This window comes from Physeter macrocephalus, chromosome 18 (genome assembly GCF_002837175.3).
Source record: "Physeter macrocephalus isolate SW-GA chromosome 18, ASM283717v5, whole genome shotgun sequence".
Taxonomy (NCBI): Eukaryota; Metazoa; Chordata; class Mammalia; order Artiodactyla; family Physeteridae; genus Physeter; species Physeter macrocephalus.
Genome location: NC_041231.1, coordinates 45,433,448 through 45,461,406, shown reverse-complemented (window position 1 = coordinate 45,461,406; position 27,959 = coordinate 45,433,448). Strand labels below are relative to the sequence as shown.

Below are 27,959 nucleotides of genomic sequence, written 5' to 3'. Positions count from 1 at the left end.
TCTGTAGCCCTCTGTGCTTCAGACTACAGCACAGAATGTGCCCTTCCCCTTGGGCTACATGTCCTAAAAGTTCCACAGTGCAAGAGGCAGCTGAGGTGAAGGGGCTGACAAGCCCCCAATATGACAGTTGTGGTGCAGAAACTTCTAGGTTTCTGGAGCAAGGCAGCAAAGAACTATTCACTTTGAAAAGCAGGTCCTGGCATGCTACTAGGTCCTTGTAGAGACTGAGTCATCCGTCATGAGCTAAATCTTGTCAGAACCACTAAACCATATGGTCAAGAGGGACATCATCAATCCATAATATAATAAAAATGCTATGCTCAGGATTGGACCAAGAAGGTCCAGAGGGCACAAGCAAACTGCACAGATGGTCTAGACTCCCATGTCATTACACTAATACCTCTCCTTTAGCTCACACCTATGGCAAGAGAAAAGAAAAAAAAAAAAGCCCAGGTTTGGTAAATGAATGGGTCAGCTCAATGGCTGGGGATAAGCCCCAAATGGCTTGCTACTGATGTATAATTCCACTCAGTGGCTGAAAGACAGTTTGGGTGGAAATTCCCCCAGTGGGCAGAACTTCAAGCTGTACACTTAATCAATCTGGTGTGGAGGGAGAAGAGGTCAGACGTAAGAATATATATGGACTTTTTTTAAAAAAAATAAATTTATTTATTTTTGGCTGCATTGGGTCTTTGTAGCTGCGCACGGTCTTTCTCTAGTTGCGGCGAGTGGGGTTACTCTTCTTTGCAGTGTGCAGGCTTCTCATTGTGGTGGCTTCTCTTGTTGTGGAGCACGAGCTCTAGGTGCATGGGCTTCAGAAGTTGTGGCACACGGGCTCAGTAGTTGTGGCTCGCAGGATCTAGAGCACAGGCTCAGTAGTTGCGGTGCATGGGCTTAGTTGCTCCACGGCATGTGGGATCTTCCCGGACCAGGGCTCAAACCCTTGTGCCCTGCATTAGCAGATGGATTCCTAACCACTGTGCCACCAGGGAAGCCCCTATATATGGACTTTTGAAAGCGGTGAATGGTTTGACGGAGGCCAGGATCCCAGAAGGATCAAATCTGGAAGAATGAAAATGAGGAGGTCTGGGAAAGAGGCATGTGAATAGACTCACGGTAAAAAGCACAGAGAGTGTGGGGATGGATTTTTTTTTTTTTTAAAGATTTAATTTTTTAGAACAGTTTTAGGTTCATAACAAAGTTGAGTGGAAGGTACAGAGTTCCCATATACTCCCTGTCCCCACACATGAATAGCCTCCTTCACCAGATAATAACATCCCCTACCAGAGTTGAACATTTGTTATAACTGATGAACCTACATTGACACATCATCACCCAAAGTCCACAGTTTATCTTAGGGCTCACTCTGGGTGTTGTACATTCTATGGGTTTGAACCAATGTATAATGACATGTATCCATCATTATAGTATCATGCAGAGTACTTTCACTGCCCCCCCATCCTTTGTGTTCCACCTATTTATCCCTCCCTATACCCCCAACCCCTGGAAACCACTGATATTTTTACTGTCTCTGTAGTTTTGTCTTTTCCAAAATGTCATATAGGTGGAATCATATAGTATCTTTTCAGATTGGCTTCTTTCACTTAGAATGCATTTCATGGCTTAATAGCTCCTTTTTTAACATTGTCTGGATGTACCATAGTTTATGCATTCACCTACTGAAGGACATGTTGGTTGTTTCCAAATTTTGGCAAATATGAACAAAGCTGCTATAAATATCCATGTGTAGGTTTTTGGGTAGACATACATTTTCAACTCCTTTGGGTAAATATCAAGGAACACAATTATTGGATCATACAGCAAGAGTTTGTTTAGTTTTGTAAGGAACTGCCGCACTGTCTTCCAAAGTGGCTGTACCATTTTGCGTTCCTGCCAGCAGTGGATGAGAGTTCCTGTTGCTCCACATTTTTGCCAGCATTTGGTGTTGTCAGTGTTCTGAATTTTGGCCATTCTAATAGATGTGTAGTGGTTTCTCACTATTGTTTTACTTTTCATTTCCCTGATGACATATGATGTAGAGCATCTTTTCATATGCTTGTCAGCTGTATATCTTTTTGGTGAGGTGTTTGTTAAGATCTTTGGCCCATTTTAAAATCATGCTGTTTTCTTATTGATGAGTTTTAAGTCTTCTTTGCACATTTTGGATAACAGTCCCTTATCAGATGTGTCTTCTAAAAATATTTTCTCCAGTTTGTGGCTTATCATCTCATTCTTTTGACATTGTCTTTTGCAGAGCAGAGGTTTTTAATTTTAATGAAGTCCAGATTCTCAATTCTTTCTTTCATGGATTGGTGCTGCATCTAAAAAGTCATCACCATACCCAAGGCCATCTAGGTTTCCTCCTATGTTATCTTCTAGGAGTTTTATAGTTTTGCATTTTATATTAGGTCTGTGATCCATTTTGAATTAATTTCTGTAAAAGGTGTTAGGTCTGTGTCAAGATTCATTTTGTTGCATGTGGATGGCCAGTTGTTCTAGAATCCTTTGTTGAAAAAACTATCTTCCCTCCATTGTACGATCTTTGCTCCTGTCAAAGACCGGTTAACGATATTCATGTGGGTCTATTTCTGGACTCTCTATTCTGTTCCATTGATCTATTTGTCTGTTCTTTCACCAATACCACACCATCTTGATTACTATAGCTTTATAGTAAGTTTTAATGTCAGTCCTCCAACTTTTTTGTTCTTCAATATTGTGTTGGCTATTCTGAGTCTTTTGCCTCTCCATATAAACTTTAGAATCATTTTTGTAGACAAAATGATCTACTAAATCATATCTACAAAATAACTTGCTAGGATTTTGATTGGGATTGCATTAAATCTGTAGATCAAGTTGGGAGTAAATGGCATCTTGACAATACTGAGTCTTCCTATCCATGACTATGAAATATCTCTCCATTTATTTAGTTCTTCATTGATTTCTTTCATCAGAGTTTTGTAGTTTTCCTCATATAGATCTTGCACATCTTTTGTTAGATTTAAACCTAAGTATTTCATTTTGGGGTAAAGTATATGGTATTATGTTTTGAATTTCAAATTCTACTTGTTCATTATTGGTATTCAAAGAATAAGATTGATTTTTGTATATTAACTGTGTATTTTGCAACCCTGTTATAATCATTTACTAGGTCCAGGAGGTTTTTGTCGTTGTTATTGATGATTCTTTCCATATTTTCTAGATAGTCATGTCATCCGTGTACAAATACAATTTTATTTCTTCCTTCCCAATCTGAATACCTTTTATTTCCTTTTCTTGTCTTGTTGCATTAGCTAGAACTTCCAATACAATGTTGAAAAGGAATACTGAGAGGAGACACCCTTTCCTTGTATCTGATCTTAGTAGGAAAGCTTCAAGTTTCTCACTATTAAGTATGAGGGATGGCTATTTTTATCTCTTGTCAATACCCATCAGAGAACATCCATTGTAGAAGATGCTGAACTACTATGTGAACAGAATGACTTGTCCACAGATGTCAGCCAGCCTCTGTCCTCAGCTGCTTCAGTGTTTGGATAATGAACCCATAAATGAAGTAGTCATATTGATAGGGTTGGAGGCTCTGTATGGGTCCCCTCTCAACAATGCTCATTTAGTTACTGCTACTGCTGAATGTCCAAACTATTAGCAGTAGAAATTTGTGCTGAATCCTTTATATAGTGTTATCACTCTAAGAGAACAATCAGCCAATTTGATACAAGTTGATTATGTTGGACCTCTTCCACTCTGGGACGGGCAGTGATTCATCTTTATTGGAACTTATATGTATTTCAAACATGGGTTTGCCTTACCTGTCAACCATGCCTCTGCCAATACCACTACTGAGGGCTCACATGGGATCCTGCATAACGTTGTCTCAAACCAAGGACCCACAGAAAGGGACTAAAGTCAAAGAAGTATGACAATGGGCACATGGACACAAGGTCTACTGGTCCTATCATATACTACATCACTTGGAAATTGCCAGATTATTAAATGTTGGAATTACTTGATAGCAGATGATGCCCCATGGGGCTGAGGTGTAGTCCTTCATGATATGGTATATATATTGAACCAACAACCAGATCACATAATTCTGGGAACCAAGAGGTGCAAACAGAGTGGGTCCTCTCACCATCATTTTGTTACTCACGTGGGGATTTTGTGCTTCATGATTCCACAGCTTTAGGCACTGGAGATTAATGTTTCTAGACACAGTAAGGGTTCTACTTGACCCAAAGTTATGACTGCTGCCTGCTCATTTGGGGGCTCCTCAAGTCCGTGGACTAGAAGGGAAAGAAAGGAGTTACCATACTGGCAAAGGATAACTGACCCTAATTATCATGAGGAGCTTGGGTTGTTGCTACACAATGAGGCAGGAAGAAGTTTTTCTGGACTCAGGATTCATAGGTGTGCTTCTTGGTAATACTTGGGGATAACAATAAATGGGAAATTTCACAAATAACAGCACAACAAGAGCAAAATAATCATGGGCTCAGACTCCCTAAAAGAGGAAGGTCTGGCTCACCAAGCAAGCAATTCTGACAAGAAATGTTGGCTGAGGGCGAGGGGGAATCTAGTACAGGTAGTGGAAGAACGTGGAGATGTTTGCCAGTGTCTCAGGGGGTCCCCAGCAGGACTGAGCCCCAGTTGTATTAGTGGTGACTCTCTCAATTTGTCTCAAGTCTTCAGTCTCCCACAGGACTTCCTGGAATCACTTCCCAAATAAACTACCTACACCCAAATACTTATCCCAAAGTCTGCATTTGGGAGAAACCCAGTAAGACCCTTTTCAACAGTGGTATCATGAGGTCTTTGACAGACACCTTGCTGAAATCCTCATATACCATATCTCTCTCTCCTAAAAGACAAATGAGTTTAGTCTGCTATGATTTCTTGCTAGGGAAACCCATGCTGGCTCCTGATGATTATAAGTTTCTTTTCTAAGTACTCATGAAAATCCCTTTAATAAGTTATAATTTGATAGTAGGTATATTGCTACTTTTTAAAAATTATAAATAATTTTCAAAGTATAATTTGGCTTTATTTAACATTGGTGGATTTTTATCTGTAAAATACTGAAACGTTTTTTTCTATGTGGTGTTGAAAATCATTTTCTTTAAATATTCCCTAAATACTATTATTTCGTCTAAATACTAAATATTTTGCTGAGATGGTTTTTATTTCTGAACGACTTGCTTACATGAGAGAAATCATGTCTTGAATTTATAATGCCAAAGCTTTATGTGTTAAGTATTTACACGTAAGCAAAGGGAAATCATTAAAGCCAATTTTTTTTTGGCAATCCAATATATCTAAAAGCACCAAGCATTTAAAGATGTAAACATCTCTTCAGAAATCGGTTGCATTTCTTTATGCTAACAATGAAATATCAGAAAGGAAATGTTAGAAAACAGTACCTTTTAAAATTGCATCAAAAAAAAATACCTAGGAATAAACCTGACCAAGGAGGTGAAAGACTTATGAAAACATTATAAAACATTAATAAAGGAAATTAAAGAAGAGTCAAAGAAATGGAAAGATATCCCATGCTCTTGGACTGGAAGAATTAATATTGTTAAAATGGCAATACTACCCAAAGCAATCAACATATTTAATGTGATCCCTAACAAATTATCCATGACATTTTTCACAGAACTAGAACAAATGATCCAAAAATTTATGTGGAACCATAAAAGACCCAGAACTGCCAAAGCAATCCTGAGGAAGAAAAAACAAAAGCAGGGGGCATAACTCTCCCAGACTTCAGACAATACTACAAAGCTACAGTAATCAAAGCAGTGTGGTACTGGTACAAAAACACATATAGATCAATGGAACAGAAAAGAGAGCCCAGAAATAAACCTACACCTATGGTCAATTAATCTTTGACAAAGGAGGCAAGAATATAAAATGGGAAAAATCCCTTCAGCAAGTGGTGCTGGGAAAGTTGGACAGCTGCATGTAAATCAATGTACTTAGAACATACCCTCACACCATACACAAAAATAAACTCAAAATGGCTTAATGACTTAAACAAAAGACATGACACCATAAAACTCCTAGAAGAGAGCATCGGCAAAACATTCTCTGACATAAATTGTACCAACGTTTTCTTAGGTCAGTCTCCCAAGGCAATAGAAATAAAAACAAAAATAAGCAAATGGGACCTAATCAAACTTACAAGCTTTTGCACAGCAAAGGAAACCATAAAAGCAAACGAAAAGACAACCTATTGAATGGGAGAAAATATTTGCAAATGATGCGACTGACAAGGGTTTAATCTCCAAAATATATAAACCGTTCATACAACTCAACAAAACAAGAAAAAAACACAACCCAATCCAAAAATGGGCAGAAGACCTAAATAGACATTTCTCTAAAGAAGACATACAGATGGCCAGTAGGCACATGAAAAGAGGCTCAACATCACTATTTCTTAGAGAAATGCAAATCAAAATTACAGTGAGGTACCACGTCACACCGGTCAGAATGGCCATCATTAAAAAGTCTAAAAATAACAAATGCTGGAGAGGGTGTGGGGAAAAGGGAACCCTCCTACACTGTTGGTGGGAATGTAAGTTGGTGCAGCCACTATGGAAAATAGTGTGGAGGTTCCTCAGAAAACTGACAATAGAATTACCATATGATCCAGCAATCCCACTCCTGGGCATATACCCAGACAAAACTATAATTCAAAAAGATACATGCATCCCTATGTTCATAGCGGCACTATTCACAATAGCCAAGACATGGAAACAACCTAAATGTCCATCAACAGAGGAACAGATAAAGAATATGTGGTACATATATACAATGGAATACTACTCAGCCATAGAAAAGAACGAAATAATGCCATATGCAGTAACATGGATGCAAATAGAGATTATCATACTAAGCGAAGTAAGTCAAACAGAGAAAGACAAACACCATATGATATCACTTATATGTGGAATCTAAAATATGGCACAAATGAACCTACCTATAAAACAGGAACAGACTCGCAGACATAGAGAGCAGACTTGTGACTGCCAAGGGGGAGTGGGGGAGGGAAAGGGATGGACTAAAGTTTGAGGTGAGTAGATGCAAACTATTACATTTAGAATGGATAAACGACAAGGTCCTACTGTATAGCACAGGGAACGATACCCAGTCTCCTGAGATAAACCATAATGGAAAAGAATATAAAAAAGAATGTGTGTATGTGTGTGGCTGAGCCACTTTGCTCTACAGCGGAAATTAGCACAACATTGTAAATCAACTATACTTCAATTAAAAAAAAGATGTAAACATCTCTATTAACCCTTTTCAACTCATCAGAATGGAAATAACAAATAGCAAAGGTTTTATAAAATAGGATAACAAATTCAATGTAGAGCAATATTTTCCGTATGAGTTATATAAGACATAAACAAATGATCATTAAACATTAATATGACTCAAATGTAATACATAATGAGAAAAAATGAACACTTGAATATTGAACAGAAGAAATTAATAACAAAAACTCTTTACATTTTATTTTTGTCAATAAAGGGTCTGTCTGAGTCATAATTTAGCAGGAGCCTTGAATATTTAAGCTAAACTAAAGCTGCATTGTAACAGCCACAGTGCACAGTCTATACAGCTTAGCACACTGAAAGTTCAATCAGGGCTTGAGGCAACTTTCTTACAAACCCAAAATACAGCAACTAAAAAAGGCTTTCTTTCTTGGTTAAATGAGATAAATCTTAAGACTAGGAAAACATTCAATAAATAAAAATTTAACATTGCATTTTGCTAGGCACATGAGTTAACACACACACACACACACACACACACACACAAAAGGCTTTCTTTCTTGGTTAAATGAGATAAATCTTAAGACTAGGAAAACATTCAATAAATAAAAATTTAACATTGCATTTTGCTAGGCACATGAGTTAACACACACACACACACACACACACACACACACACACACAGTGACAAAACCAGGCACAGAAAGTATTTATATGTGGAAGAATCATCATGTTAATTTATGTCAAAGACTATAATGATGGTTTATCTTAATGCAGGGCCTAGTTAGGTTTTAAGGTTTCATAAATACTTTTGAATTATTGAACTGCATATATAGAATATTTCAAAGTTGCTACCAAAAAAAAGAAAACCAAGTTGAAATTCTACCTAGCAACATAGGTTTCTCAACATAACTTCCTTCCCTATGGACATCAAACTAAGAAACATGTAGAGAGAAAATAAATGGTTTTTGAAAGATACACAAGCCATTTAAAGAGGTCTGTTTCTGAATTACATAGAATATTCTGGTCCATAAATAATGGAATAGTTTTCAGAGAGAGAATCAATTTTTGCCTAAAGAAATATGGGGTGAGACTGGAACCCTCAGTGAAAGCTCTAAAAGGACACAGAACCCAATGAGTGACTTGAATAGTGAGGGATGGGTGAGGAACAACTATGCAGTAAGTGCTGGCTTGTTAGTGGATATTTTCCCCTCCCTTCTCTCATTCAGTCACCTTTTTAAGACTGCCTTCTGTGTCCTTTTGGGGGGAAATTATCTTACCCTTCATCATTTGTTCCTTCAGTACTTTAATATAAAACCTACAAGAAAAACAACAAATTCAAAGGTAGTATTGAGAGCTTGAATAAAGATATCAAGAAGCCTTATCCTTGGATCATAAACTCTTCTTGGTGAATAAAATCTTCATTTGTGTACGTGGGATGACCTTTCTTAGCAGACAGCATTCATTTAGGGTGCGACACTCTGCTTTTGGAAGTGGGAATAACTGCTTTCTAAATAATGTGTTAAAAGTAAGTACTTTCCTTCTGAGGCCTTATTGCTTTATGGACTTTATTTTGTTTATCCTTAAAGTATACTGTTGCATTACACAAGTGCAGATATGATACCTAACTTCTAATGATTTATCCAAAATCATACAAGAAAAAGCAGGACCAATGGAAATGTAATCAAAACCTCTTGAAAATGCAGTTACTGTAGATGCACATAAATAAATAAACTATAATCAAAAGTTGAATCTGAGGTCTGGTAACTGATTTTATGTTAAATAGAGGTCTTTTAAAAAGTGTTCTCAGGGCTTCCCTGGTGGTGCAGTGGTTAAGAATCCTCCTGCCAATGTAGGAGGATTCTTAACCACTGCAGGATCGAACACGGGTTCGAGCCCTGGTCCGGGAAGATCCCACAAGCCATGGAGCAACTAAGCCCGTGCACCACAACTACTGAGCCTGTGCTCTAGAGCCCGTGAGCCACAACTACTGAAGCCTGCATGCCTAGAGCCCGTGCTCCACAACAAGAGAAGCCACCACAATGAGAAGCCCATGCACCGCAACAAAGACCCAACACAGCCAAAAATAAATAAGATAAGTAAATTTATTTAAAAAAAAAAGTGTTCTCATTTAACATATAATTTAAAAGAATATTCTGGAAACTGAAGTATAAAGATTACATTTATTTTGAATCCAGATACTTTATCAACTGTATAAGTACAGGATGGCTCTGCCTTCTCCATTAGTAATACGGACTCATAAGTTATGCTGCAAAAAATGTCTGACCCTCCTCAGCATTTAGCTAGAGAGACTGAAGGAGTTAACCGAATCCTCATGTTCACTGTTAATTTTCATTATAATTTGTAAAAATGATGCCTATAATAGATGGTATTCACATTTTTCAATAAATTCATATTTTTTTGATGATCACACAGAGAAAACAAATTAGATTTCATGTTAAAAAATAAGGTTTATTTGTAATAACTACCTTTACTAATTCTATATTTTTACTCTGGGGAATGCACAAGTATAGACAATGCTAGCTTTAACATTTATTGAAAAGGCGTGCTCTTTACACTAATGCAAAAGGATAAGCCTCTTCTTTACTATAAAGAATTCTCACTGCATTTGAACTAAGATTCTGGAGCACTCAGCAGAGAGGAGTTTGGGATGACAGGCCAGAATCAGTCAGTAGGTTTTCTCTCTTCTCAATTAGGTAACTGAAATAGGAACTCTAGTTCTAAATATTAGAAGCAAAGTCTAAATATTAGAAAAATAAAGAGAGGGAATACAACAACTGCTTCAAATACATGCCTGAGGTGAGAAACAGCTTGTACTTTCATGTTGTGGCAGCTTCCAGACGAAATCTTCTTCAGTTTTTAATCTTCAGGTTCATATCTGGAAAGAGATATATATTAAATTAACAGCATAATGTCATGATACTTTTTGTTGTTGTTGTTGTTACCAAATAAGTTTACTTGAAACATCTCCAGTGACTAAACCAGTAATGTTATATTTTTCACTTAAAATCACTGCTACGGTAGAAGTCAGATACATTCAAGGCATGACGAGGGTGACTCAGGGGATTCCTGCCACAGGTGGAGAATGGACCAGATAACTGCTGAGATACCTTCAGGTTCCAAGTTTCTACATGTGGCATCTAGATCTGTGATAGCTTAGTAGGTTAGGGTTTTGGCGGTAATTATCTAATCGATGGCCTGATGGACACAAACAGCTGATATGGCTTTGTGAGTACAGGGTTAACAGACCCTCTTCTCTAAGGAAAAATATGATCTGGGATTCACTTTCTAGCTCTGGTACCCTGGAACCCTGATAAAGGTAAAATGTCAGCTGAGTTTCCAGGCAGAACCACTGATGACAGAAATGACCTCGATTAGAAGACTCCATCTGGACCAGGAGAACTGTGAACAACTATAAATCCATGGCAAAAACCACGGCCTCGGCTTCCCTGGGTACAGTCGAGTCCCTCCTTCCCAGACATGTCCCTGCCTGGGCATCACGTGGCTGGACCAAAGACACTGGTCCTCTGTGGGGCATGGAACTTCTAAGTCATGCTGGCTCTGGCACCCACGCATGGACCTCATTTTCTAGCACCTAAATTGTCATGTGAGAGCACAGTATGATCAGGTTGTGGGCTGCAGCAAGGACACCACTGAGGAGAAATGCCCAATGCTGCCCTGTGTGCTTGCTGTGGTTTCTGTCCAATATCCTGCTAAGAGAATCCACGGCCAGATTAGCCTAGTGTAGCCCTGTGTGAGGCTAAAGGTTCGGCTGAACCTGGAAAGAAACCCCGGTGGGTGTTACAGATGAGGCCTGGCCAAAGCCGCTCTGCCTTCCTCAGACACAGGCTTCTGGACTGAATGACAGAGCAACTCCCCACCGGCTTGACCTCTCCAGACACAAGGTTAGACTTAATGAAGGACAGACATCAACCCAGCAGGGAGACAATCCGAGAGACAGGATCAGCATGGCTTACTTCGCCAATCTTTTCCTCAGGTCTTTGATTTGGTCATTCTTCTTGGTGAGAATCTCTTTCATGTTTCGATAAGCTGCTGTTTGTTGGAATTTTTTCTCTAATTCCTGCATAGTGAAAAATGTCAGCCCATTAATAAGAAATAGTTAAGGAAAGAAATAACGTATGTGATGAAAATATACATTTTTGCCCTAATTTTACTAATATTCTGCTTATTTTATTTTCTAATTTTTAAAAAAAAATACACTTATATAAAATTAAGACTATTCAAACTTTAAAAATACATTCTTTCAAATGGGAAGCTAATAAAACAGTAACATTTCCCAAGTACAATATTAGCAAATAACTCAAACATACTACGCCATAGACATGGGAAATCTATTTGAAAAAGTAAATTCATTTTCAGGTAAAATAAGCATGCTCTTTTTTCTAAATCCCAAAATATTGCCAGTATTTGAAGAGGAGGATTTTAAATTTAATTACATTTTAGCTCCCATGAGTCTAACCCCTAAAGCGAAAAAACCAGTTCTCCACATATCTCACATAAATTAAGAAAAAGGTATAGAACCCTTTAGAAAAAAGCCACCCCTCCCTCTGCTAGACTGTAAGAGGGATGATCAAGAAGAGCAAAATGGGTGTTCAGGGTGCCGGGTGTACGCCACCCTCAGTGGAGTATTTACCATAGAACAGGAAGGAGTGTAGGTTTTTATTATCACAGATATTTTAGTGCCAAAGATGGAAGAATCTCAGTGACCCCAAATGATAAATCTTTAGAACACAAATTGCCTAATACCTCGACAAAAACTGAACTGAATCTGTAGTTGTCCAACGTCTCCCTTAGTTACACTGCATTCATCACTTAATCGGATATAAACAGACAAATCTGACCTTTTCAGCCATGCTCAGCTGCTCCTGCACCCTGAGTAGGTCATGCTTGGCCGTCGCTAGATTCTCCTCCAGGGACTTCTGGTTTTCTGTCTGGTCATTAAGTGTCTTCTGAAACTCACTCTTTAAAGCAGCAACTGTGTTTTCCAAGTCACTCAAGTCTTGGGCCTTTATAAAATCCTATGAAAAATACATACACTCACATGATTTCATGCTGACATCCTAAATAGTAACTGCTTTAGATTCAGCATCACAGGTGATGGAAACAGATGATGCTGTGTGTTGCGTGTGCATGTCAGCATCCCCCGCCAGCCTTCTCTGCCACTGCAGCCCGGTAAGGGTCACCAGCACACCCAGTTCACCCTCAGCACCCAGTGCACTGTGTCCTGAGCACAGCAGACACTCAGTGGTCACTGCTTTCCAAGTATGTAAAAAATGATTTATGAACTGCTGGAATTCCAAAAGAGGAACAAGAGAGGTGGGATCCTAAATTTGACAAGATTGTGTTCCCCAGAGTTGGGGTGGCAAATAGGCTTCATTTTTGAAAAGTCAAGGTAAAAAAATCCTGGTGAAGAATTTTTAATGATACAGATGGAAAAATAATAAAATTAATACAATTTATACAAAAAATGTAACAGACATGCTTTACAATATTATGAGAGCCTAATTAATGCTTACTGATTATATGGCTTGCTAAACTTACAAGATTTTAAGTTTTTTACATTAATTCGATATGCACATACTTGTACACTTCGTCAGTGTAATATCAGCAGCTGGATCTTCTCTCTACCTGGATGTTTTTAACTAGATAAAATTTATAAAAGATAAAAGTTATATTAATGACAGAAAAATGGTCTATAATTGCTAACTATGAACACGAAGCACTACTATCAACAAAAGAAGAATTCCTTACTTATTATTGAAATCTGGTTTTTAAAAAGATTTTATTTCACTGCATCTAGTGAAGGCCTGTATGCATTTTGCTTTTGCCAAATCTTAAAAGTAAAATTGGAGCAAAGCCTTCAATGGCTTTTAAAACAAATTCATCATCCGAAAATGTTGGCAACTGGTTTATTTTTGAGAAACTACAAAACTGTTCTGGAGTATTTAGCTGTTTTACAAACTTATGGTCCTTGGTATATAATGACTGAAAATCATATATATTTCCTTTTGTTTTAGCCATATAAGAAGCATCCTTTTATTTAAGAAATACCTACAGATAAAATAATGTAATGTCTGAGACTGGCTTCAAAAAAACATGGTGGGGGACTTCCCCGGTGGGGGAAGTCCTGCCTGCCAATGCAGGGGACACAGGTTCGAGCCCTGGTCCGGGAAGATCCCACATGCCGCGGAGCAACTAATCTTGTGCGCCACAACTACTGAGCCTGCGCTCTGGAGTCCGCAAGCCACAACTACTGAGCCCACGAGCCACAACTACTGAGCCCACGAGTCACAACTACTGAGCCCGTGAGCCACAACTACTGAGCCTGCATGCCACAGCTACTGAAGCCTGAGCACCTAGAGCCCATGCTCCGCAACGAGAAGCCACCACAATGAGAAGCCCGCGCTCGCTGCAACTAGAGAAAGCCTGTGCAAGGCAACGAAGACCCAACGCAGCCAAAAAATAAATTAATTAAAAAAAACAAAAAACATGGGCGAAGGGAGAAGAAAGTAGAGGTAAATATGAAACCAGACTGGCCATGTCTTGATGACTGACTGGTAAAGCAGAGGGATGAGTATCTGGGGTGCATTACACTATTCTCTCTACTCTTGTATATGTTTGAAATTTTCCATAGAAAAAGTATAACCAAAGTCTAATGAAGTAAGTTTGGGGATTGTTTAGTAGACATTTATAATGGCACTACAACCACTAGAAAAGCCAGTGCTGCAATGAAAATTCACTCAAATGGTCCTGCTGACAGGATCCTATTACAGCATCTAATCTCAATGGAAAGGCCAAAGGAAGCAGAACTGAGCACACGATGACTTCCAGGGTGGAGTGATAGTCATTCCATTCAGACAAGCTTGGAGAACTTCAACACTGGATTTCACTGTATTACAGAAGCATAGCTAGATATAGGTGGATTAGAAGATGCATGACTAGTAAATTCATTCTGTTTTGTCACACTCACCGAAGGGAAACGTAAGTAATAATAAGTTCTGTATAATAACTAAAAACTCTTCCTTTCTTCCCGTTGTAATTGGAAGGGCAAAGTGAAAGGGAGAAGAACTTTTAAAAAATAAATTTAAGCATATCTCATATGCCAATGGGCTCTGGGACATGTGAAGCACATGAGCTGTGTATCTGCCCCCACTGCCCTCAACAGGCTCTCACCTGGCCTTTCCTGGACAAGTTTGTCTCGATGCAGAACTACAGTGGTGGCCTCCCTCTCAAGGAGTGGCTGGCTGTGGGGCATAATATCGATAGTAGCTAAGACTTAATATAAGTTTATAACTTGATCATCTAGAAAATGTGAAAATGCTAAAACTGATTTCACCTTTTGAGTTCCTTGATCAAGCTGTAAATCTTGCAGTGCTCTTTCTAGTTTTGACTTCTCATCCAATGCATTTGTTGCCTATAATCAAGATTAAACAAAATACATTCAGTATTTAGTCTGTAAGTAACTTTTTCAATAATTTCGTTAAAGTATTTCTCGGTTACCTGTGTTTCAAGGGTCTTCAGCCTTGACTTTAATTTCTCATTCTCTTCTTGAAGTCTTAAAATTTCCTTTGTGAGTAAATTCAAGTTTTATTATGTTAGCCAAAGTATTTTTAATCCTTGAAATTATTTGTTTCACTTAAAAATTTAATTTTTATATTAAATTTAAATTACATAAAAGCTCAAAAGTCTGCATGCCCTGGTTACTGGTAATATTCCAGTTTTACCCAGCCCACCAGCCTCAACACGTATGAGTCATCTCTGGCTCTAAGACTTCTAGTTCCTTCTTTCGCAGTCTCTCAGGCTTTTTTCAGCCCTCTACTCTCAGCCTTTTTGCAAAGTCCCCCTCCCCTGCCATCTCTCACCTAGCTGATCCTGCAACTCTTGGGTTTGTTCTCAGCCTACACTGTACACCACTTGCCATTTATCCTCAAGACACAATCTTCATCATTCTATACCCTGTGCCCAGCCCCTAAGTGGTTCCAACTGAGCTGAGGTCCAAGGGCCTTGCTCATCAGCAGCTCCGTCGCAAGCATCACCTGTCAGTGCCGTCTCACTTCTTACTAAACGCCAGCCCACGAAGCATCGCCCAGCTGGAGAGCCTGCACTCTGCTCCAAGGCATGCCAGCCTCCTCTCTGCCTCTGACTGCTGCCCACTCTTTTCCTCTGCTGGCCATACCATTCCTCTTCCCTCTGACAATTCAATCTGTCTACACCTTTCAGCCCAGCTCAGGCACCACCTTACCCAAGAGCCTGTCCTCAACTACTCTTATCCACATGGAACTGTCTTCTCTGCCACCCTGCGGCACCTTTGGCACCAGGTTAGTGGCAACTGTGGCACACAGGTTAGCAGTCTGCTGTCTCTGTTTCTAGAATATTAGTTATCCCTTCCCAATGAGACTACAAGGTTTTTGAGGGCAAAAGGCCAGGTATTACTTTTTTTTTAATGTAACAATATCTAGCATAATGTTGAGAACACAAGAGTCATGAAAAATAGTTGTATATCGGTAATTAATCTTTATAAACCTCTTAATTAAAAAAATCCCTTCATTGTTATCACCGCTCATAAACTTCAAATGTCCATCAATAAACACTTTCCAAAATTCTATGCTCTTCACTTCATTATGAAAAGATGCAATCAAAAGCTGCTTCAGACTCTCTGGGAGTTAAGTGTGCCCTCTTCTGGCCCATCAGGTACCATTAAGTACAACTACTGCGATGGGCTAATTACCCTCAGTGGACCAAAGCCTGAATCAACACCTTCCACCCAGTCTCTCTACCCTAGAGCTGGGCAGGCAGTGAGCATACATCCTTAGAGAGTCTGCCATTTCTCAAAATGATGGCAACAATACCTTGTTAAGGAGTTCTGCTGTTCCACCTTCGTTAAGTGGAGCAAGTTTTGGTTTTATGTTATCTCTGATGGGCTGAAACAAAACAAAGAAACCAAACTGAAATCACCACTGAATAAAAGACGTGTAATCACTGAACCCTTGTACTTTCTAAGTGGAAGACACTGTGTAAACATATTCACTGAGATGTCAGCTAGATTTTCATTGGTTTGGATCTCTGCTACGTCCTAGTGCTTAGGACAGTGCCTGGCCCACAGTGCCCAATGCAAATTAGAGATAAAAACGAAACCCATCCTCCTTGTATCTTTAAAAAAAAAAAACAAAAAACAGGTGGAAGAGAAAGGAGGGAGGGAAGGTACTCAAAGCCAGAGCCGATAAAGATCCTAGTACCTAGGGACTGGGATTTTAAACTGTGGGAGCTAAAACAGAGATTTCTGCATGACCCCAGAAAAATTGTAATAATGATGAGGATTTAGGTAAACTACATTACAGATGAGTAACTTGACACAAACATTCTGGCAGTTTAGCAATATGTATTAAAACAAAACAATTCATGCCCTCTGGCCTAGAAATTTCTTAGCTAGAAATCTGTTCCAAAGGAATAATTAGAAAATTGTTTTGTACGTGTATGTTCATGGATTGATCTTGGCAGTGTTTTACCGTGTAACACCACAGAGGATTTATGGTGCATCTACACAATGGAATGCTAAGTGGTCACCGCAGGTAATGAGAATGATTAAAGAGACAAGCAGGTAACTACTAGTACTGTCTCCACTTGACAGATGAGGAGAACAAGGCTCAGCCATCTCAGGTAACCTGCTCAAGGTCACACAGCTGAGGAGTGACAGTGCCGGGATGGATGCCCCCAAAGCCTGTGCTCCGCATCATCTGAGTGAAGAGCTTGCATGGCTGGGAGGCGGGTGGACTGCAGGGATGTTGTGTACATGTGCATGCGTGTGTGAGGTAGTAGACAAAAACAAGTTTTTCATAGTTACTTCCAAAACTTATCTTCTTTCACCGAAAAATCTGAGAGGCAAGCTTGGAATTCTGCTCTTGAGTTGAATGCTTTTCCTTGAGAGTTCTCACTTGAATCTCTGAATGCTCTGAGCAACTTGAGGATTTTAAATACTGGCTATTAAGGTATGGACTTATAAGGACCAAAAATTACCTTTTGATTTGAAGATGTAAATTCTGCTTTTTCAAATTCTGCAACTTGTTCCAATAATTCTCTTGAAGACAAAAAAAAATATGAAAAAATATTTGTTTAGAATAGATTTGTATCATACACACCCGAAGAATAAAAGCAGGACTTCCCTGGTGGTCCAGCAGTTAAGACTCTGTGCTCCCAATGAGGGGGGCCCAGGTTCGATCCCTGGTCAGGGAACTAGATCCTGCGCGCCGCAACTAAAAAAAGATCCCACACGCCACAACAAAGATCCCGCATGCCACAACTAAGACCTGGCACAGCCAAATAAATAAATAAATAAAATTTAAAAAGAAAAAAAAGAAGAATAAAAGCACTGGTACCAATCTATCACATGCCAGAAACAACAGAGCAAGATGAAGAAAACTTCACCAGATCAAAAATATTTAGTTACTAATGGTCGAGAACCTAAGTTCCATGCATTCAAATTTGAATCTCCATAGCACCTACTATTTTGTACCTACTGAGTGTACAATATAATCGCTAGAACTAAATTGCAATGTTAATACAACTATGTCTGAAATTTGTAGTCAACACTGTATTTCTGAGGTGCTAAAGGGAAATTGCTCTATAATATACATTGTTAGCTAGTAGAGGTTCAAGGAAAACTGATTTTTAATAGAGTAGCCTTGGAAAAATAAAATTAGTTCACATCTACTGGAAAAGAGTATGGTAAATTCTCAAGGAAGACAGATGGTTTGGGGGTGATCCACCTGAACATTTCCTTTTGTTTGCAAAGGTACCTGGGGGCTGACTATACAAAAGCTTACAGAGTGAATAGCAGTAACTACTCTCCTAAGCTTCTTAATAGGTCAGTTTCTCAAAGTTTTCTCACCAGTTATCTACTGACAGTTGGTGAAGCTAAATGGTTTCCTTCCCTACCCGAGGCCACAGCCAGTGTTGTTAAGCACTGTCTGCAAGCCACGCTGCACCTGTGCTTAGCAAACGGCTCCTGGGCTCGATATCAGTCTTTCCGGACCTCTGGCATGACTTTTCTTAGACTGAGTTTCAATTTCACTGATTTTACCATATTTTTAAAAAATTAATGAGCTTTTTGATATAGTTCAGATAATAAAACTTTTTTTTAGTTTCCCTATTTTAAAGATCAGTATATAATTTTAATGCAATTATTTAGAAATAAACTTCCAATACTACTAAGTGTGATTTGATGGTATTTGAATTAACTTTTCAACTGTTTCATAATCTTTTTTTCTTAGTTGACCTATCTCTGAAGACTTATTATAATACTGATCAGGCTAACCAGAGATACCATATGGAATAATTAATTATAGCCTTAAGAGCAATCTCATAAATCTCAGAGGCCTTTATAACACCTCAGAATAGTGGAAACAGGGCATTTTGAAGAGGATGCTGAGCGGCACCTAGGAGACCACTTAGTAACTGGATGCTCTGCTGTTACCTTACCCAAATTTTCTCACACACCAGGCCCAAGCAAAGCAGCAAAGATATTCACTAACTTTTAAGTTCATGGTTGGGCCTCTATTGTCATAACTGTAGATACAAATTTTAGTACCTGTTTTCAAGTTCAGAGATGTCTGTCTGTAGCCTGAGGTACCACTTCTCAGCTTGTGAGAAAAGCTGCCGCAGAAGTAGCACATTGGTGTAGGCCGTGTTGATGAGCTCCGACTCCACCTCGCTGTGGACCACGGCCTGTAACCCATTCAGGACTTCAGAGACTTCGTCTATGGTGAAGGTCTCCTCCACCAGCCTGAAAAACAACCACAATCCAAAACCTCTGGATAAACAACAACAACTATTTACAAAGTAAAACAAAACTAAGAAACCCACATCATGTCACCTGAGGCAGTGGCCCTCAACCTTTTGTGGAAGACAACTGTTTCATGGACCAGGGGGTGGGGGTGGGGGGATGGTTTCAGGATGATTCAAGCTCATTACATTTATTGTGCACTTTATTTCTATTATTATTACATTGCAATGTATAACGAAATAATTATACAACTCACCATAATGCGGAATCAGCGGGAGCCCTGAGCTTGTTTGCCCTTGCCACTCACTGATAGGGTTTTGATATGAGTCTGCAAGCAATTGATTTATCATGGTCTCTGGGCAGTCAAATCTCTCTGCTAATGATGATCTGTATTTGCAGCTGCTCCCCAGCGCTAGCATCACTGCCTCAGCTCCACCTCAGATCATCGGGCATTAGATTCTCATAAGGAGAGCGCAACCTAGATCCCTCGCATGCACGGTTCACAGTAGGGTTCGCGCTCCTATGAGAATCTAATGCCGCTGCTCATCTGACAGGAGGCAGAGCTCAGGCAGAAATGCGAGTGAGGGGGAGCGGCTGTAAATACAGATGAAGCTTCGCTCGCTCGCCCGCCTGCCCGCTGCTCACCTCCTGCCGTCCGGCCCGGTTCCTAACAGGATGTGGACCGGTACCAGTCCATGGCCCAGGGGTTGGGGACCCCTGATCTAAGGGATTAAAGGGTTTAGTGAAAGTCTCTCTGGAAATTATCTTCTTTATTAATAAAACAGTTTGAAAATAATTTAAGCTCAATTAATTTTTGATGTCTATTTAAATGATTAAACTGTGGTTCGCTCTTCAAATGTGCACATCCTTTAATACAAGTATGTGCTCAGAAACATTCCCCAAACTATCTACTTTTTTCTTTAGCGTCTCAGTGAAAAACTTTTTAACTTTAATCTCCCCTAAAATTAGTTTTATCACGTTTAATTATTTCATAAGTCACTTGAGAGGTGTAATTTCTTTCTTTATATCATTTGTCTAGCATTTTGATGACTGAATGATCATTCACGTGTCAGTAAATGCCTATGAGAAAATCAATGGTAATTATATATTGCTTCTCTTAGCATTCTTGAGACCCAAAAGAAAAAAAACCCTAACTTAATTAAAGCTCCATTAAAAACAAACATCATCATCAAAAGGATTAAAGATTGACTCTTCCACAGAGAACGTTTGTGTTGGAAGGAAACTCTGGAGCCATTTTCTTCAATTCCCTCACTTCACAGACGGAACACAGGCTCAGAAGGTGGCGGTGACTTGCCCATGGTCCCAACTGCACAATCATTTCCAACAATCTCAGGAACATGTCCAACAGCTGAATTCTTGAGAAAGCTTCCACGCATGCCTCCTACGATCAATGACAGTTTTATAGTAACACAGTCTCCTCCGCTCCCTGCCTCCAGCCTCAAAGTCTTTTATCCCTCAGATGCTCAGCAGATGAAGAGCTACAGCCCTGACCTCAGGTCATCTGCTCCATCATTCCAAAAGGACATAACGAAGGGAGTTACACCATACTTTTATTTGATTTACCATTCTTTAACGTTTCATTTACCCAGCAGAATTTAACCACTCTAAAAAAACCAAAACTTTATTTTTGATGCAAGTCCTTATTAAATATATTAACAATCTTTCTATATTCTTTAATAGAACAAAGCAAATCTGCTTAAAAATGTTTGGTTTTTTTTTGAGCAACCCAAGTTCATTGTTATAAACAGCAATTAAGGTACTCCAATGCATAAAGTAAATAATGGGTACCTTCTCTGGCTGTCTCACAGACTCACCAATCAGATTGCTGCTTACCTCTGCTGTGGGTTAGGAAGCCAGATTATCAGATTAGAATAATGGATCGAACAGGTAACAGTCTACAGCTGATGGTCTCTGCTACTGAGTGAAGTTAATGACTTTATCACAGTTACAGATCACTTGGAGACCTTTTTCATTTATGTCTTGGCATTTAAGTGTGCCAAAATCTGATCCCCAAGTAATGTGATGTCTCTTTATTATTCAGTCCTTTTGGTTGGCTTCCCTATTATCCTCTATTACTAAATTTTCTATGGACTTTTACTATCTTCCACTATTGGTCCAACTAAACTAATTATCATTTCTTGCTACAAATCAACTAATAATTTTGGTACTAGTCAGCAAGCTTTTCATGGTTTCCTGCTGTTTTCTCTTCTTCTAATTCTTCAGTATAAACTGCATAGGTGTTTTCTTGCTAACTGCCATGTCTTATGGCTCTAATCTTTTAATTAATAACTCAAATAATTAAGGTTCTGGAATCTTTAATACAGCAAGCCAATCATTAACCCACAAGCACTTCACAATTTCCTGACTGCCCTTCTGAAACTTTGCAATCCCTCAATTATCATTATATGCATGTTTAGTAATAGACTGCTCCCACCACAATATGATTTCTTGAGTTTCACATATCCGTAAGGCTTAGTGTAGCTGCTCTCAATGAATAATTGATCATGATATCCTGGCAATGGTTTGTAAGGCCTCTCTGCTACAGCACCCCCAAACTGGCCACCAGAAGGGATCCATGTTCCTTCCCACTGGGTTTCCTTAGAATTCTCTGATACCTGCTCTCCTTGAGGTCTTGGAAGCAGGAATCTACAGTTTTGAGTCTCAAGCCTCTTTTTGAACGAGCAAAACGCATGTAATTAATAACTTCATTTTGATGGTGCTCATTTAGACCCAACTCTGCCTGAAAAAAAGAATTTAATTGTTAGTCTTGAAGATATAATAAAGGAACCAACAATGAAAACATACAGATTATCCTGTGGTGGAGACTGGTAGATGTCCACTAAATTCTGTTCTTCCCATCTTCCCAGACACATGGCTGCCCAACTAGAAAACACTCCCCAGCCCTCCGTGAAGTCAGGTGTGGCCACATGACTACTCAGCAATGGATGTGAGGAGAATAATAGGAGCTATTTCTAAAGCCTGGAACTGAAGACATGGGGCACACCTTTGCCACACCCTATTTCTCTGAAACCTGGGGGTGGTGACTCCGCTGAACCATGCGGGAAGCACAATGCCCTGGGGGCTGGGGAAGCAGCAAGCTGAAAGGGACTGGTATCCCTGGAATGACTTTGTGGGGCAGCACTGACCTTGTACCTAACTGTGATGAGCAGTGAGAGGGCTGTTAAGCATGAGAGAAATAAACTTCTGTGTTCTTTTTTTTTTTTTAAATCTTTATTGAATCTGTTACAATATTAGTTCTTTTTTTTTTAAAAATAAATTTCCTTATTTTTGGCTGTGTTGGGTCTTTGTTTTCGCGCACAGGCTTTCTCTAGCTGCGGCGAGCGGGGGCTACTCTTCATTGCGGTGCGCAGGCTTCTCATTGTGGTGGCTTCTCTTGTTGCGGAGCACGGGCTCTAGGCACGCGGGCTTCAGTAGTTGTGGCATGCAGGCTCAGTAGTTGTGGCTCATGGGCTTAGGTGGTCTGCGGCATGTGGGATCTTCCCCGACCAGGGCTCGAACCTGTGTCCCTTGCATTGGCAAGCAGATTCTTAACCACTGCGCCACCGGAAAAGCCCAAACTTATGTATTCTTTAAGGTACTGGTTTTTTTTTTTCTTTTTTAAAAAATCTTTATTACAGCAACTTAACCTTATCCCATCTCATACAGCTTTAAAAAATATATTTGGTTTTGAAATAGCCACTAATTGGTCTTGATTTTAAACCGGGTGAGAGCTTGACAACTATAAGCTAGAAATTAATGAAGCTTTTTCATTTTATAGCTATACTGAAAATTAAAGAAGGAAATTATAAAAGTGAACATCTAATGCAGGGGACTGAATAAGTCAGGATTATCTTTATTTTTAGAATAACCTGTCTATAGGAGACAAAGGTCTAACTCTCATTCTCAGCACAGTATTGGGCTGCATTGTGGAAGCCAGCACCAAGGTCACTGGGCATGACCTCCTTCACCCCCCAAGCCCCAGACCATGGCTTTGCTGCATCTACATACATCCTTACCTCCTCTCAGCAGTTTCCATTCCTTCAGAACAGACGTCTACAAGGGCCATGACCTTGTCCCTCTGGTTCTCTGAGTATCCCCGGGATGACTCATAGTGCCTGGCACACAACAGACATGTGCCTGACAAGTGAACTGAAATACTTCCTCCTTTTGAAGGCCATCATGGCCTTAATCTGTTCTCATTCAAGCTCCTGGGGGACTTTATTGAACCAATTACTCCCCGTCTCAACTCTCTATAGGTTTCTTCTTCCCCTCGGACCATAGAGAAGACTGTGTACATAAATCTCACTCATGCTAAAAAAATACAAAACCAGAAATTCCCTCCAGCTACTGCTGCATTTCTCTACTTCCCTTCTACTCTTGCTGTCTCCATTCTATATGCTGTTCAAACTGCCTTTGCAAAGCTCACCAGCAACTTCTTAATAACAAATCCAACTACCGTGGCTGATGCTTTTCTGTTCACTGACCTGCTCCATTCTTTGGCTGCTAACCCCACCTCCCTTCTTGATCTCGTCTGTAGGCTCCTCTTGGGCTTGCCTCTTAAGTAGCTGTACTTCCCAGGGCCCTGCCTGGGGACCCTTACTCTTGTCATTCTATATCCTCTCGTTGATGACATGATCTATCTCAAGGTGTCAACTGTTACCTATATTCACCTGACTCTCAAATATAACAGGCTGGCCTACAGACGTGTACCCCCAACCGCAAGATGAACAGCTCTAACAAGTCTTTTTCTCCCCCACGTTGTTTTTAATATTTTTACAATTCAATATGTTAAAGTTCAATAATTTAAGAATTACCCAAGATATTACGATGTTCTCTAATGGTCATTTATCCAGTAGACTAATGTTTCAGAACAACCAGTTGAGGTATTTTGACCAATGTAAACCAACACATTTGAGATATGTACTTACCTTAAATTTCAGGACTTTACCTTATTTGATTAAAATGGTAACTAAGATCTTGCCTTAGAGCTAGACAAAGTGAATGGAAAGAAGTTTCTTACGTTTTGGTTTATACTGATTATTAGCCAACTCCCTGAACTAATGTCGAACATTAGAAATAATAGTAGTAATGATGATAACAGCTAAGTCATTCAGAGGTTACAATGTGCCAGGCATGACCTCATTTAATCCTCAATACAACCCTATGATAAAGGCAGTATAAACCTGCTTTACAGGGACTTCCCTGGTGGTCCAGTGGGTAGGACCCCACGCTCCCAATGCAGGGGGCCTGGGTTCGATCCATGGTCGGGGAACTAGATCCTGCACGCCACAACTAAGACCCAGAGCAGCCAAAATAAATAAATTATAAATAAATAATTTTTTTTAAAAAAAACCTACTTTACAGATAGTAAACTGAGATACAGAGAAGACTATGCTACTGAAATAGGTAAGTGGGAGAGCAGGGATCTGAACCAGGCAGTCTAACTCCACAGCTCCCACTCAACTTGGCTGTTTCAAATCCTTTTTGGAAAATGTCAGAGTTTAAATAAATAAAAGAACACAAACATGTTATAGTTGCATATGCACCTGAGTTGTGACTCACAACAAGACAGATCTCCACCAGGCATTTGAAAAAAGAACTCAATACCTACATTAGAAAAGATGTTATCTCTTCTAGTCACATTTAAGTATGGGCAAGAATATCCTACAATTGGAAATAACTCAAAACAATGTCACATCTTGCTAAAAAAAATCCCATAAACAAATTTTCAATTATTCTTCCTTGTTTATAGTATTAAATTCATAAGGCCTCCATACTCCCCAAACTCTTTCTCTAACCCCGTTTCCCAGTATTCTTCCATAAGGACACTCTACTTCAGTCAGACTAGTCTGCTCATCAGAAGCATGATTTAACATTTCCTGCTTATACTTTCACTCTCATTACCCCAAAAATCCTTGACTAAAAGTACCTCCCCATTCTTATTCAAGAATCTGAGCCCAACCCAGTGGTGTGCTGGTAAATGCTTAACAACAGGCTTTTGGGTGGGGGGTATGAAACTGATTTGAGGCCCTTGCTGATTTCTGTGGTATAAAAACTCCCAGCATGGCTGATTTCAAGCTACCAAGGTAATGTCACTGAATGCAGAGATGAGAAGAAATGCACACGATTGGCTCTCACCAGCCAGTACGAGCATGCTGCAGAAAATCACCAAATTCCTACCCATCCTTCAAGACCAAACCTGTTTTACCTACTCTGTGAAGCCTCCCAATATGCCCTCAGTAACTCTAGTTATGCCTTCCTCCAAAAATTAGCACATATCACCTCTGCTACTCATTTGGCATCACCACAGACTAATTACTACCTTGTACTATTAGTAGTCTTTTTTTTCCAGGTGTTGCTCCTTCAAGCAGACTTTAAGCTCCTGAGGAAATGAATCATTTCTTATACCACACAGCTCCTCATATAGTGCCTTGTGCAGAGTAAGCGGCCAATTCAAATCTGTTAATTATTTTCTCTTCTGTCAAGAAAAGTCTTGACTGTCCCAAGACCAAGAAGAAAAAATTACAAAAACTGAGGATGAACTTTAGGACAAAAGACAGAAAAGTTCCTCTAAATGGATGGAGTGAAGAAAGGGAGCAGAAATAAGCAGCTGAGTTCAGTAGGAGAAATAGCATTAGCCTGGGAAATAGCACTCATAAACCTTTGCTTCCCCATATACACATATGTACACTATATGTACACGAGTCACATCATTAGAGAGAAAAGGGAATGGGCTGATGTATGGTGTAAGTAGAGAAAGCACTGGATTAAAAACCAAATTTAAGCCTAGCTATGCAACTTTCTGTTAGCAAATCACTTAACCTCATTGATACCAGTTTTGCCAGCTGTTAAATCAGAGAAGATATGATGATCAGCTGTAAAATATGTAGAGATAGTGGAAGGTATCCAAATAGGGAAATCAGAATTTGTTTGAATTTTGTTGCAGAAAGAGTCTATTTAAAAAAAAAAAAAAAAAAAAAGCTAAAACACAGAGCAAGAATCCTACCAGAGCACTGCCAAGCTAGTGTCCTGAAATTGTGCCATAAAGTGAGGGGAGAGTGGTGAAGGTACCAGAAATGGTTCCCTATTCCTGACCATACCCCAAAGTCCATATACAGCTTTACCATGAGAAGTATAAGGATGAAAATGTAATGATAAAAATGAACACAATCTAATAAAACCTATTATATACTGAATGCTTAATATTTTAACAGCTACTGGGCTATTTGTTCTATATGCATTATCTCATTTATCATTTTAACAACCCAAGTATACTTATTATCTGCAATTTACTAATGAAGAAACTGAGCCTGGCTCCAAAACCTCAGTCGTTAAGCAAATTGATAGAAAGGAATTACAGAAGACAGAATGGGAGCAAATGTCAACCTTCTTGTGACATCACCATCATTTTTTCAACTTGCTCCTGATATTTTAGGGAGATCAAGAGAATGAGAGGGACAAGCTCAAGCAGGGTAGGGAACGGTCTGTTTTGTTCACAGCTGTATCCTCAGCTGCAAGAGAGTGCTTGGGACATAGCGTGCTAAATAGGAATTCTGGTTGCTGAGGTATTTTAGTAGCCCATTTCAGTGGTGCCCCCAACACTGGAGTCATCTTTTTTTCTGAACACTTCAGTACTGTGCCTTCTTCTAAGAACGGTTACTATTTAAGTTGGCATTCTATATACGCTGGAGTGATTAATGGGATATGTTCTAGCATACAGGAAAAACGTGCGTTCTTTTGAACAGGTCAAAACACAAGAAATGTCACTCAAGTTTTCCCAGCTATAAAATAGGGGCTGGGACTCTTACAGTCACTCTCACATCAGGAAGTTGTATTCAATCACGTTCTGTGCGAGGGCTTTCTCCAGTTGCGGCGAGCGGGGGCCACTCTTCACTGCGGTGTGCGGGCCTCTCACTATCGCAGCCTCTCTTGTTGCAGAGCACAGGCTCCAGACGCACAGGCTCAGCAGTTGTGGCACACGGGCTTAGTTGCTCCGCGGCATGTGGGATCTTCCCAGACCAGGGCTCGAACCCGTGTCCCCTACATTGGCAGGCAGACTCCCAACCACTGCGCCACCAGGGAAGCCCGAAACTTATCTTTTTTAATGAATGTAAAATTTATTCATTTTCATTTATTTTTGAACTTTTCAGAATCAAATCTTCTCTGCATTTCTAGTTTTTACTGTTATGTTGGATATACACAAGTTATGACTTACTTTTTATATACTGTCTTTTACCACGACATAATGTTCCTTATCTATGATATTTAGTGTTTTTAAAATCTACCTTGTCTAATTATCAACTCTGTCAGCTCTGTATTCTTTGCATTTGTTGGGTATCTTGTGGGTCTACCCCTTTATTTTCAGTTAAATTTAGCTCTGTCAGATGATAGGTAGGAAAGCCCAGGCATCAAAGAAGTCACCCAGGAGAACTGTTCATCAAAGTCAAACCACTGAGGTAGTGAGTATTTAAACACATAGGACAGGCAGTACATATAGTAGGTAAGAGAATAAGTACTGGGTTGAATGGGGTTGTTAGGAGGATTAAAGAGCTGGTACATTAAAAATGTGTGTCAGGCTCAATATATGTTAATGGACGTTGTCCTTACTGTTTATTATTACTACCACTAGAATTAGTATCATAAAGCTTCCAAAGGGGATCATTCCTATGAGGACTAAATTAGTGTGTGTGTGTGTGTGTGTGTGTGTGTGTGTGTGTGTGTTAACATAATGCTGCCAGTCACGTTCTGCCTCCTCGGCTCGTTAACATAATTAATGCTGCCAAAGGGGTGTGTGTGTGTGTGTGTGTGTGTGTGTTTAACATAATGCTGCCAATCACGTTCTG

General features: G+C 39.5%; 1 protein-coding gene across 5 annotated transcripts in view; it reads right to left on the bottom strand.

Annotated features, from left to right (window-relative positions):
* Window positions 1-589: 589 nt before the first annotated feature.
* Window positions 590-27,959, bottom strand: part of LZTFL1 (leucine zipper transcription factor like 1) — a 94,729-nt gene continuing 67,359 nt past the window's right edge. For 4 of the 5 annotated variants that reach the window (XM_055080123.1, XM_028479729.2, XM_028479730.2 and 1 more), the window contains 9 exons: window positions 21,732-21,856; window positions 18,901-19,095; window positions 17,331-17,391; window positions 16,166-16,237; window positions 14,817-14,882; window positions 14,653-14,730; window positions 12,158-12,334; window positions 11,273-11,376; window positions 9,733-10,173 (listed from right to left, as the gene is read on the bottom strand). In XM_055080123.1, the coding sequence (XP_054936098.1) occupies window positions 10,155-10,173; window positions 11,273-11,376; window positions 12,158-12,334; window positions 14,653-14,730; window positions 14,817-14,882; window positions 16,166-16,237; window positions 17,331-17,391; window positions 18,901-19,095; window positions 21,732-21,808 (849 nt within the window). In that variant the 5' untranslated portion in view covers window positions 21,809-21,856 and the 3' untranslated portion in view covers window positions 9,733-10,154. Of the gene's footprint in view, window positions 1,063-4,147; window positions 4,281-9,732; window positions 10,174-11,272; window positions 11,377-12,157; window positions 12,335-14,652; window positions 14,731-14,816; window positions 14,883-16,165; window positions 16,238-17,330; window positions 17,392-18,900; window positions 19,096-21,731; window positions 21,857-27,959 lie in introns of those variants that run through there. The other variant, XR_003677017.2, reaches the window with a different exon arrangement.